This window comes from Leucopleurus acutus (genome assembly GCF_964270905.1).
Source record: "Leucopleurus acutus genome assembly, chromosome: 11".
Lineage (NCBI taxonomy): Eukaryota > Metazoa > Chordata > Mammalia > Artiodactyla > Delphinidae > Leucopleurus > Leucopleurus acutus.
In genome coordinates, this window is record NC_139152.1 from 72,043,559 (window position 1) to 72,057,525 (window position 13,967).

The 13,967-nt window shown below is 36.7% G+C and overlaps 1 protein-coding gene across 1 annotated transcript in view; it reads right to left on the reverse strand.

Annotated features, from left to right (window-relative positions):
• Positions 1–13,967, reverse strand: part of LOC309968953 (uncharacterized protein C12orf50 homolog) — a gene marked incomplete at both ends in the record, with an annotated part of 92,518 nt that overhangs the window by 57,965 nt on the left and 20,586 nt on the right. The window contains 6 exons of the mRNA XM_082850457.1: positions 4,115–4,212; positions 7,817–7,909; positions 9,292–9,495; positions 9,747–9,851; positions 11,296–11,412; positions 12,762–12,869. Coding sequence (XP_082706583.1) covers positions 4,115–4,212; positions 7,817–7,909; positions 9,292–9,495; positions 9,747–9,851; positions 11,296–11,412; positions 12,762–12,869 — 725 coding nt within the window. The remainder of the gene's footprint in view (positions 1–4,114; positions 4,213–7,816; positions 7,910–9,291; positions 9,496–9,746; positions 9,852–11,295; positions 11,413–12,761; positions 12,870–13,967) is intronic.

Below are 13,967 nucleotides of genomic sequence, written 5' to 3' on the forward strand. Positions count from 1 at the left end.
TACCCAAATATTGGCAAGCATAGCAGTAAAGAGAGGTTTATCAAACTTTTCATTCAGTGGTACATTTCTAAATATTCTATGACTCATGTATACATTCAGCAAACAGTTTTTGTAGAGTTTAAGTTTTGCCTGTGCCATTGTGTTTGACTCATTTGAAATTTACTTCTTGTGTAATATTAGGGATCCATTGTCTTTTTTTTCTTTAGGGATACTCAATTTCCCAAAACATTTATTTAATAACCTCTTCTTTCTCTACTGATCTACAATACCATTTCTGCCATATGTCAGATTTACATAGATAGGTAGGTTGGTTTTCTAGGCTCTCTGTTCTCTTCGATTTTGCCTCAGATATCATAATAATGTCAATATTATGCTGTAGCAGATATAAAATATAGTTTTATAATATTAGATAGCTTTAGATCAAATCGTGATTATATGACAGGCAAAGCCCCACACTTTATTCTTCTCTGTTGGTAGCATCTTGGTTATTCTTAAGGCTTCGGAATTTCATATTAGTTTCAGAATAAGCTTGTCAAGTTTCATGAAAAAAGCCTGTTAGGATTGACATGATATCATGACTAGGTCAATTTGCAGACAATTGACATTTTTTTAACATATTGTGTTTGTCTATCCATGATTATGGTATAGCATTCCATTTACTTTTTTTAGGTGTTGTTAGAAACTTTCATTAAAGTTTTATAGATTTATGCACAAAATTCTTGCCCATTCACGAGTCAGTTACTTAAAATAAATTTCTTTACACACACACACACACACACACACACACACACACACACACACACACACCCTATTGGTCATGTTTCTCTGGAGAACCCTAATAAAAATTTTGGTACTGAGAGTGGCTCTATGGGAACATAACCTAAGGATATGTTTTCTGAATTGGTTCTAGGGTTTCTGCCCTTGGATCTCTAATCTAATTAGTTTTAAAGGCACTAATTACTCTATTTCTAGCAGTAGAGAATTGATAATTAATGGTGTGATGTGGCAACAGAAATATGCAAAAATATCACCATTGGATACTCATAATCAAACACTTCTACGGGGCAAGGATCTAGGTAACTATGTATATGATACTTCTGAGCATTTTTGTCAAACTAACAAATATAATGAGATGGGCTGGTTGCTCCTAATGTCACTGAACAAAATGAAAAAAGAAAAAAAAATGAACTCAGGAAATTGAATATTTAAAAACAAACAAACAAAAAGGAACAAAGAGTACCACTCACCGTCCAGTTATACTAAGGGTTAAGTCTCAACCCACCGCAGTCACCCACTGACAGAGCATGCCCTGAGAGGAATTCAGGATGGAAGAAACAGGATGAGACATTCTGAGCTTTGGAATAAACAGACCCCTAGATAGTTAGATATATATCTCAGGAAGAACTTCAATAATCCCAGATTCTTGCATCTTCCCATACATAGAAAAGCAGTAAAATCATTTGTTCTTTGTGATTAGCAGTAATCTTTTACTAAGATATATGCATGATTGATTACATTTTTTCTAGCCAAAAAATTCATATATATATACTGGCTTCTCCCCTACTTCTTCAGAGCTGGTTACTCAGAGGTACTAAGAAGCTATCTCCCAGGTGGTAGTCCTCAGTAAGACCCTGAATAAAACTTAAACTCACAACAGTCATGTGCATTTTTCTTTACATTGACAAATTCCTAGCTCATACATCACATAGAAAGTGAAACCTGAAAGCTTCTATGTCTGCCCCGAAAGAAGGCTCTTTATTTGTCATAGGCACAGGGTTGAGAATGCTGGAAAACAAACCTAAAATCTCATCCTGGAGTGACTGAATTACAATGCAAATTGAATTCACAGGCTCACAGGGTATTTACTGTTACAATTATGGCATTGATTGCGAAGGAACATAATCTTGAAAGTTGAAATAGGAACATATAGGAAGACTTTGATGAAACTGGGAACCATGAGGAAGTATGCTACACTCCAAAGCAACTGCTTGAGTTTTCTAATTTATACAGACAAAAGTCCAAGGAATGTGTGTGGGAATGAATTTTAAAGATGTGGAATAATCACGGAAGGAACATAGAATTGGATCGAGCCAAATTTGTTGATATGGGCCCACTAAGCAGAGATTCTGCACTTAGGTGCAGCTTGGGAAATTAGAAAGTGTTCTAATTGGTTGGTTGGTTGGTTGGTTTAAATATGGACTAAAAGGTAGTCCAGAGTGAGCAAATCCAGAGTGAGTCCAGACCTGCCTTGATTTATTGTAGAGGAAGGGATTTAAATGTTTAGAGAGATTGGAGTGTTAGAGTACATTTGTCACTTAAAATCTACTCACCCACCCTGGAAGGGTCCCAGAGCCACCTTTGTGTCCTCCCAAAATTCATATGTTTTTGAAGACCTAACCCCCAATGCCTCAGAATGTGACCTTATTTGGATATAAGGTCTATACAGAGGTAATCCAGTTAAAATGAGGTCATTTGAATGGGCCCTAATCCAACATGACTGTGTTCTTATAAAAGAATAAATATGAACACAGAAACACACATTAAGGGAAGATGATACGAAGAGACACAAGGAGAAAACAGTGATCTATAAGCCAAGAAGACAGTCCTGCAATAGATCCTTCAGAAAAAACCAACCCACTGACACCTTGATTTCAGACTGCTAGCCTCCAGATTTGTGAGACAATAAATTTCTGTTGAGTCACTCAGTTTGTGGTACTTTATTATAGCAGCCCTAGCTAACTAACATACTAAACACCCAATAAATGCTATTTTTATTATTACTTTTATTACTGTTGTATTTTGAAAAGAGTAGAATCATTGAACACCAGTGAAATTCATTGAAAGCTTTTGTATGTGCCAGATACGCAACTGCCCAACAGTGGCACTGTGGAATTGAAGCTTAAATGCACTACTTGTATGTTTAGGAGTCAGTAAGCATTGCATCTTGCTGGCTTCCAAATGTTTGGTTGTCCACTTACCTTTGTCATCCCCTATCTTTTCTTATTTTGGGGTTTGTTATCTTCTTCCTTCCTGGTTACTGGTTTACCCCCATTTAAACCAAGTGCCCTTTCTCTAAATCACAAACATTAAAACAAGGTTGATTAATGCCACTGTCTGACTTGGTCCTTTAGACAAAGTTTATCATAATAAAAATGTACATTTGTTCAGGAATTGTACATGTACACTTTCAGAAGAATCACATTCAAGCCTTCCTTTATATTTTCCTCTTTCCTCATTGATTCTTCAGCATTTGGCATGCAATGCAGATACACACTGAGAATCTGTACTTCAAGAAAGAGATCTTGAATTTCCTTCTTTGAACCCCTCCTTCTTCATCACTAGTTGAAGTTTTAGAAGGACACAGATCTGTCTGTTAAATGGAATTATAGGCTGTTTCCTATCACCTTCCATCTAGACATCTTTTCATCTCAGCTCTTTTCTTACATCCCTCTCAAACCATCTTACCAAGATACTTTGCTGACACAGTTTTCATTTCTATCTGCTCTATCTGTAAAAAAAAACAAAGTGACTATAACCTCAAGTTTTTGCAGGTGTGGAGACAGAGCACCATTAGAAGCCAGAAACTAGGGTTTATTATTCCACAAGCTGGAATCATACCATATAAAATGTTTTAAAATAAAATATTTCTAAGAACCCTGATTGCCTCCCTTCCCCAATAAATATTGAACAAGAAGCTACCAATAACCGCAAGATGCATGCAAATATAAATACAGGGTGTTCTAAACTCTTAGTGAAGTTCTGAGCCTTCATAAACTCAGAAGTATAAGTGTTACAAACTTAGAGAAACATCATTTGAAAGGTTAATTACTTATATTGCTCTCATACTTTTTTTTTAATTGGGGTATAGTTGTTATATTTGTAAACATTTATACTTCTGGAGTTTACTGAAGCCTTAAAAGCTCACTCTAGACTTTGTGGATACCATGTTATTAATTCACTTTTTTTTTTCCTTTTACAAGTTCTTTTCTCCAGTATGATCATATAATTTTTATTTTCATGGTAGGAAAATGTTCATTTTTCAGTTTTGAATGTAGCACATTTCAGCAGATAGATTTTGTAGTTGTCAATTAAAAGACATTGTTCAGCAACTTACCCGAATAATAAACCAATCTTTGTCTCTTTCTACAACACACTGAAGTGTATTTCTATTAGAATTCCTCTCATACTCACCACCAAACTGTAATCCTGGGACTTCATTGAATTTGTTTACATTTTATCTGTAACTATCACGGACACCCAGCTTAAAATCTAGGTAAAGAAAGAAAATGTGAGGTTTCTTCCTTAAAGAATATTGCAAAATAGAAATCAAAGGCACAGTTTTACTCCTCAATCTGTGCAATCTTAGTTTACAATTAAAGAATGATTTTAATTGTCAAACTTTTAAATTTTATTAAATGTTTGTGGCAATGCATTGAATGAATTCCAGACCTATATAAATACACAGGCAGCTGTTTGTAATTTGCATTTTTATCAGTTTTGAAAGAGCACAATGTACTTCCTGCATCTTATTTTCAGAATTTGCAATTATCATATTTGGCTATCCAGTATACAGTATGGACTACTTGAGTATCTCATTCTTGGAATTTTCATTTTGATTGTAAACCAGATGATCTCTGGCACTTTTCTCTTTTCTCATTTTTCAACCTCCAGGTTTACTTCCTCCCATTTCTTCTTGGCTCTAATAATAAAGTAGAAAAAATATTTCAGTTATTTTCTTCTTCAGCGTTTTTCAGGGTACCAAAAATTTGCATTTCTTTTGCTAATCAGTTACCATAAATCTAAAGACAAAACAAAAGCTTATTGTTCTAATTCATAATTCATAAATTTTCAGAATGCCATTCAAACTAATTCCACTTCTTTCTGAAGCTCGCTCGCTGTGATTTGAATTTAGATGGAGGGGTGGAGAGGAATGGAAATAATACTACAGTATGTAGAAGGCTGCACCATGGGGCACCCAGAATGAACAGAATGAATGTCCCCTCCTCTGGAGAAAGGCACCTCCAGTCACACCAGCTGTATGTCTATCAGAAAGGACAAGTGGCCTCAAGGAAAGGCTGACAATGACATCTCTAACTGCCTTCAGCTCCTTTCCTTGATTCCTGCAGACACATTTTCCTCTTCTATTGCATTAGCCTCATAGCAGCCAACATTGTCCCAAAGACTCCTCTCACCCAGTTACACTTCTGAGGCCTTGGCTCCAGATATTCCTTAGAGGAGTAGACTAGTGGCTCTCTCTAGCAGTCCACCTGTCCCCCGGGAAACACTGAAATCTCTCCTTTGTGCCCTAGCAGGAAGTGCAGGGGAGGAAACACAAGCTACTCTTTCTCTCCCTATTCTGGTGATGACAACAACAACTGGAAAGGATAAGAGTTTAGGGGTGGGCTTCTCTGGTGGCGCAGTGGTTGAGAGTTCGCCTGCCAGTGCAGGGGACACGGGTTCGTGCCCCGGTCCGGGAAGATCCCACATGCCGCGGAGCAGCTGGGCCCATGAGCCATGGCCGCTGAGCCTGTGCGTCCGGAGCCTGTGCTCCGCAACGGGAGAGGCCACAACAGTGAGAGGCCCGCGTACCGCAAAAAAAAAAAAAAGAAAAGAAAAGAAAATTTGCATATAAACTTAGTCCCATTCAGTGCTTTCTTAGCTACTTCACATGTATGTCAATCACATTCAGATTTGAAATTCTGAGGGTTTTTCTCCCTCCCCTACCTTCCTGCTGCTTATCCTAATTTCTAGGGTTGGGACTGGGGAGGATGGTTGCTGCTGTGTGACAGGTAGGAAAAGAATGTCCTCTCAACAATCTTGGGTTTCAACAAGGTCTGGGTCCTGTGCTGGGGAACAGTGGCCCAGATAACATAGTCTAAGGTTTCTCAGGCTTTAATGTGTATCCTAATCACCTGGGGATCTTGTTAAAATGCAGATAATGATTCAGTAGGTCTGAGATGGAGATTCCACACTCCTAACAAGCTCCCAGGTGATATCACTGCTGGTGGCCCCCAGACCATACTTCACATAACAGGGGTTTGATCAGTGGATGATGGCTTGGTTTCTAATCGACTTCCTGGCACAGCAAACAGTTGAGTTTCCAGCTGAGTCCTCCCCAGAATAGCACCCAACCACAAAGGCATCTTTTTGATGCTATCCCTTTAGGCCTAGCCAGAAGACTTTGTGTAGACCTGCTGGTCCTCTCTCCCAGGAACTCACTCTCACTTGAAACTCACAGGGTTATGTGATGCCCTCCCAATCAACCCCGGAGCTCGGCAATCTCAAGAGGCTCTGTCTCCAGCCCTCTTGCGTTAGACGTGCCTCGTCCTCCCCACAACCCCACCACCAGAGGGCGTTGAGAAACTCTCTCCAAAGCTTCCCCCCTAGATTGCATCTGGGAAGTACAATGCAGAGCCTCTTTATACTCAGTTTCTTAAAAGCTCCAGAGGAATTCTATCATAGACCTTTCTATCCCTGGGCCCTGGCATAGCTGGAGGTGGTGGGAGAAGGGGAGGAGGGAACTAGTACTGTGTAAGTGGCTTCACAGTTTCTGCTCTCCTGCTGTCTCACCATACCCTCCTTCCTCCAAATCCTTTAGTGACGCATGTTTCACTGTGTGGGATGGGAGGGGAGAAGGCTGCTACAATACAAGAGTAGTCACTGGGACAGGGGCAGGGGGGTGAGAAGCGCATCCTTTAATACTTCAAATAACATTCCACCCACAAGGAACCCGTGGGAGAAAAAGATGTGACTTGACAATTGGTAGTTTTATCTAGGATTTTCATTGCCTTTTCACCTCCTTCCCCCCAAAATTAAGTGCAACCCACATGAAGTGAAGAGGAAATATAATCAATTAAACAGTGCCACAGCAGAGTTTTCTTGCAGTACAATATGATTTGGGAAGAGATGGGAAAAAAGAAAACAACTGACTCCGGTATAAATATATATACAGGTCTGAATACTGCATCACAGTTATAGTCAAGAGTTTATAGGGAAATACTGCTTTAGAAGATCTTAGCTGTTTATTTTGGAAAGAGTACAGTTTCTAGTCTGGATGTGTTCTGATTCATTCTGGGAACCTCTCATATAAGAGTTTATGGATTTCAGATGATTCTGAAAGTTCTAGGCTACTGATTTAGGTAGGAACTCCCTATCTAGGTCTTTTTCTGAGAGGTTCAGTTTTCCAAGAAATAACTGAAACCATTTTATCCTGTATGGTTTTCCAAACCCACTGAGCCAGCCCCAGAATAAGCTGGGAGAAGACAACAAGCTTTTTAGTAGAAGAACCAGATCCCAAACCTGAGGCCAGATCTGCTACAAACCTTTACACTGAGGAGGTTCCTGGAATCCCTACACCCTCCCAGAGCACAGAGCACAAGGGGGAGACCATAGTCACTTTGAACCTCCCAGCCTGGAAACTACGTCTTAGATGCCTTGTCAGCCAGCACCAGCCAATATGTGTCCATGGTGGATATAGTAGGGCTTTAATATTTTGCGTCAAAATATGGATTTATATATTGCTTTGTAGTTCAACAAAGAATGCATCTTATATTACATAACTGCTGAAACTGCTATGCTTCTAAGGAGAGAAATATATCAAAAGATTTCTGATAAAATAAATATAGGCAAAGGAAAACACAATAAAAAAGTAAAATTAAATTGCTAGTAGAGAAGATATCTACTAAACTCCAAGTAATTATGTTCAGGTATATGGTGAAAACTTTCTAAATTTTCTAAAATATGTTCCTTGAGCTTAAAAACTTGTCATTTATTTTCAGAATTGTATGATACATTAAAATCACTAGTAAATATTTACCTGAATATATCTTTTCAGTTTTTGAATATGTTTTTGAAAAAGGAATTCTTTTTTGCCAGGCTGAACCATTATATGATGTTGACATATATTTATCTGAGAGAAAAAGGAAACAGGAATTAAATATTTTATAATGTTAAAATCATATTCCAGGAGCATTTCAAAGTTATAAATATCTCAGAGGTGAAGCTATTCTCTAATAATTCATTTTACCATTTCAAGGCTAAGGCATCAGGGATACAAGTGAGCTTATTAAAACCATTTAAGTTATCAATGAACACGGTTATACATCTCTTAATTGACTGTTCAGTTCCTCAAATAAGGCTTGCTCCCACGAGGCTAAGCTAGAGAAGAGTATGATATGTGTATGTAATCAAAATGTTTCATTGCCTGGCTTTACCATGATTTTACATAAAATTCTGTTAACATTTGCAGAGCTAAAGGAAGGAAGGAAGGTAGGTAGGTAGGTAGGTGAGGCCACCTTAACACAAATCTAGACTGTGGCATCAAACTGTTCTGGTAGTTACTGTATTCTTCACAGCTAATCACTCACAGTAAAATTATAATAAAATTAATAATAAAATGTAGTAAATAAAATTAAAAGTCTGTTTCACTTAAGAATATCCTTATTTTTATATATAAATCCATACATCATTCCATTCTAAAACAAATAGAAGAAAATAATTTAAAAGCTAACTTCTATTTAAATTGTAAAAGGAGGACCTAAGAGAGACATAGAGTTTTCACTTATGTTTCAGAAAGTACACAACATTCAGAACTCTACTAACTAGACTGTGCACACAGGAAAATACAAACATGAAATTACAGGGAATTGAGTGACCTTTTGTTAAGTTGAGAAGACAAACCCAACTTTAAAAGAGCCAAATTCATCTGAGGGGAAAAAAAAAAGAGAGATTTGGTTCCCTCCTCCCTTGTGTCCTTGTACTTCCTGAGAAATACTATGACTTTGCCTATTACATGATGAAATGATTTAGAAGCAATCTGGGCATGGGTGGGAGAGATGAGAGGTTGTCAAAAATATTGCAGTTAACCCCCAAACTAACCCTTTCAGAAAGTAATCATGAAGGCCTAAAGAAAAACCACAGCACTAGACAGAAAGTGATAATTGAACAATGCAGTCAGTGGAACAAGAAAATGTCAGCCATTCAAAAACAATCCTCAAGAGTGAAATAAAGTTATCCAGGGGGAACAAAGTGCAGCGCTCTGAGACAAAATTCTAGAGAGGGTCATGTCAAGCCATCTGCATCCAACATGTTTTCTCCAATATCCTTTAAATCACGTGCACTCCTGCACATGGACAAAAATCCTCTTACTAGTTTTCTAAGATGTTATGGTGGTGATGGCCTGGAAAAAGAAGGGGGTGGATAGCAATTAAGATTAGTTGGACCATCAGGAAATTCCATGGGAATGCAAACCACAGACATGAGTAAAGAGCCTATATAAGTGTAGAACTCCACCTGAACAGAGGTTGAATTTGGGTTCCTTGTTAACATCAACTTTATTGTAGGACCCGTTTGTGGGCCTGCTGCGGGGAGGTGCATTCACTGAGACAGTTCTGACAGCATCTCTCTGACCATGGATATAGGAGGCATTCTCAGAGTTTCTGTTTTTATTATTGCGATGGTAACTCATTTTATTTTTGGGATTTGGAGACTGTACTGCTATAAAAGAAAGGGGGAAGAGAGTGAGGGATAAAACAAGCTGGTTTCACACCCGTAAATAACATATTGCACTTTAAATGTTTGATAGCACAATGGAAGAAAATGTAAGCTAAAAGAACTAAGTTTATAAGAATTGGGCTGACATCTAAAATAACATGTTGCATGACAATGACTTGTTTTTCTGCCAGAAAATATTATTTAATCTCTTTTCAAATTACAATTTAGGAATATCAAGTACATAGACACTTTACCTCTCTGCATTTCTGGGCCAGGAAAGTTCTTTGGTTCATCATAAATCCATTTTCTTTTTTTCAGGCCTTTAAAATGAGGCTTCCTCACTGGCTGGACATCATTTACTTAAAGAAGATACAAAGTTTTACAGTTTTTAAAGAGACACTTTCATCTGAAAATTACTGTAGGTGATAATTACATATCTGTGCATTCACATGTCAAGCAAGAGAAAAAAATAAATGTACCACCCCAAGACATTACTTTCTAGAACAAAGGGTGATTTAATTTTAAGTACCAAAAAAAAATCTATCTTGGAAATTGATTGATGAGAAAACTTTCAATAAGTAACATTCCTTTGGAGAAAAATGCTTTTCTCCAAAGGAATGTGTGGATCTTTTTAGGTTTAAAAGAACATAAAATTACAATCCAAATATAATTAAATATCTCATTATAATGTTATTTTTAAGTAGTTTTAGAATAGTTATTTTGAACATAACTTTTTAAGCCTAAACTACTTCTTCTTAAGAAGTTGCATTAGTGTAAAATACTTTAATGACTATTACCTTACTGTTTTAAGATCTTAAGAAGTTGGGGGTATAGATAGTTTGGTGAAACAAGCCTCAATAATCAGAATTTGTAAGTGCTAATATCACTAAGTTATTCACTTCTTGCTTGCACGTTTTTACATGGAAAATTTTATGTGCATGCTCAATTTTCCAGGAATTTCTAAGGTACATTTCTCCAGAGTATCTTAAAACGATCTAGTAAAGAGGAGCATTCTTTATTATTTCTCTGTGTGGAGATCCTAAACATTCACAAGTAACTACTACACAGAGAAAATGAACATCAAATTCACTATGTAGATTACATTAGCTCTCTACAGTGGGCTGATAAATCTCTCTTTGCCCTAGCTCTCATCTTCAGGTTCAGCAGGAAACCTTCAGTGAAGCTCTGATTCACCACCTCCTCTCCAAACATCATGCTCTACCCTTACTCTCATGCTCCCACTCCTAGAACTTGGAAACCATATTTTTCACAAGTGTCACTAAACTAAGCTGCTCTGAGGTAAACCATCACAGTTCCCTTTGTTTCCCAGCTGGGGCTGAAGAATATTATAGGGGTTCAATAAATGAAATAAGGAAAAGGAAGGAAGGAGGGAGGGAAACAGGAAGTTTCATGAGTCTTAATTGTATCAAGAGAAGAAGCTCCAAGTACTAAATAGCAAGGAGAAGCCCAATCAAGAAAAATAATCTGAAACATAATAAAAATTTGTCAACGTATCCCAGCACGGGTTAAATTTAAAATGTACTAATGAAGCTTCAGAGAACGGAGTATATTATTAACTTTAACATCTAAATTAAACTAGTGGGAAAGTGTATAATTTACTAGGATCTACATCACAATTCATTGTCAATTAGAAGAATATTGTGTCTTTAAATCTTAATCCTGAATAGTTTTCAAACCATCCTTTTTTCTTTCCTTTTTAAAATTCTACTGCAAATAAGCAAAATAAATCCACGATAAGGCAAATATATCTAAGGCCAAAAAGTGATAGAGCTGATGTCTCACTTGAAGAAGGGTCCTCTCTGCACTTCATACTGATATTCTCAGTAGCATTTAATACATGCATTGTAGGTACTAGTCGGGTAGTTAGGGAACGCTTTGGATGAGGACTGTCCTTGTTATCTTTTAAAGCAAATTAAGAAAATAGAATGTCACTATTAGTAAAAAGAAGTGTTTCCATTGGTATTTCACTTTGCAAGCATTATATGATGGGCATACCTATTTAAAATATATATACGTATATTAATTTTTAGAACCCACCACTGAAATTCCCTAATTACCACATTGAGTCCCCCAAATTTGTCACTAACAAAACATTGAAAATTCAGAAATAACAGCCATTATCTTCAATATGTAAATTATATATTTGTGGCAATATTTTTAATACCTCTGTATAAAAAAATAAAATACAACAAAAGAAAAGGTTATCAATTTTACATCAAGTGTGCCAATTTAAACCAAGGATGAAGAAATATCTGTAACAGTCGTCATTTGTTCTAAGCTTTGGAGCAGGGCCATCCAATAGAGTTTTCTACAATGATGGAAACATTCTAAAGCTGTGCTGTCTGAAATGATAGCCACTGGTCACATGTGGATATTGAGCACTTGTAATATGGCTGGTGCAACTGATGAGCTGAATTTTAAAAATTTATTTAATTTTAATTAACTTAAACAACCACACGTGAATGGTGGCTATGGTTATTAGTGTAGTTAGAGGTGTGTGTTTTTTGATGGATTGAGCAAAAGAGAGGAAACAAGATTTACATATAATTTTCCATAAGGAGAATTTGATCACAAGTGTCTTCCTGTTCTTGAGAATATTTATTTAATGGTGGGGAAAACAGTAAATGTAATTGGTTAATATTTAGATGGAGAACATGTGAAGTTCTCTAATTACAGGACAGCTGTACTGTCTGTGACTGAGAGAGCTGCCCAGCAGAGGTCCCAGCTGGGGGATTCTAAGCACAATAAAGGCAGCATAACACTATAGAGGGTGTATTTTATTATCATATCTCTGGATTATTCACAGACTATAATTAGTAATAATCATAAAGTGGGGAAGTCAGCGTGAGAATTGATACTCTTCTCAGTATATATATCTTCACAAAGCTTTCTAAGAAAATTCAATCACACTGAATATTGGAAGATGAAAAAAAAAAAAAACAACTAAAGAGGACTGGGTATTACCATTTAAGAGGACCAATAACTTTAGAGCTAGCAAGACTCCTAGAAATTATGTAGTCCAACAGGCTAATTTTTCAGATAAGGAAACTGAAGCTAAAAAAAAGATGAAGCCCCAAAGGCAAATAATTAGGGATAGAGCCAGGACTGGAAACTTAGGGCTTCTGACTCCTCTCTAGTGTATTTTGTGTATATTTTTATTTATAACCTTGCCTCTACAACAATAATGCTTTATATTTAACTTGTCTATACAAATTACAAATGGATCAAAATATAGACTGGCTCATTACCTTTAGCATTTGAACATTTCGACATCATGATTTCTTTCTCTTCAGTTAAAGTTTCATTTTCATCTACTCCAGGAAATATGATCCTCTGTGGAATGTAGCAGTCACCTCCTATGACAATAACTTACTGTCAGTGGCAATGATGGCAGAAAATTGTACAAAACTATCTTTTACTACAGGATAATCCTCCCCTAAAATACCCCTTTTGCACAGTTTTATGTAAATACTTCTCAGTGATACCATCACCATCTCTATACATATCATATATGTTTCGATTAATACATGTGTGTGTGTATATATATATATATATATATATATATATATATATACGTGTGTGTGAAAATACAGTATGTACACTTACAGATAATTGGAAGAAAATTCACACAGTCAACACAATTTTCCATATAACAATCTTTACCACACTTTAGAGATACTCAGAGTAAATATAATTTATCTTCCACACAATATCTTCAGATATATGAAAGCAGTTTTTATGTTCCTTAAAGATCTTCTATATTCCAGGATAAATATCCATAGTTGCTTTAAATATTACTTAAATACTTAATTTCAGATCCTTCACCATACAAGTTACCCTTTCTTAACATAAAATATTTGTTTCAAGTAACCTTGTTTAAAAATGATGCCCAACTTCCCTGGTGGCGCAGTGGTTGAGAGTCCGCCTGCCAATGCAGGGGACACGGGCTCGTGCCCCGGTCTGGGAAGATCCCACATGCCGCAGAACGGCTGGGCCCGTGAACCATGGCCGCTGAGCCTGTGCATCCGGAGCCTGTGCTCCGCAACGGGAGAGGCCACAACAGTGAGAGGCCCTCATACCGCAAAAAAAAAAAAAAAAAAAAAAAAAATGATGCCCAAATGTGAACTACCCTGTGAAGAAATCAGTGGAACTAGTATAATAATAGATGACATTTATGGAGCATCATTCTATAAGTTATACACTCTACTGAGTATTTTAAATGACTTATCACATTTAATTATTTTCCTATACTACTCCTAATAATTCAATGTAAGTTTACCTTAGCTATTCGGTAGCTGACACATGTTACTGAATTATATTGAAACCTTGTGGCCAACAAAAACATTTTTTTTTTCCCTCACAATATATATCATGTCAGGTCTTTCCCAACTTGAAGAGAACCTACCGGTAATGTCTTGGACTTAAATACAAGAGATTTTGTTTATCACAGTTTG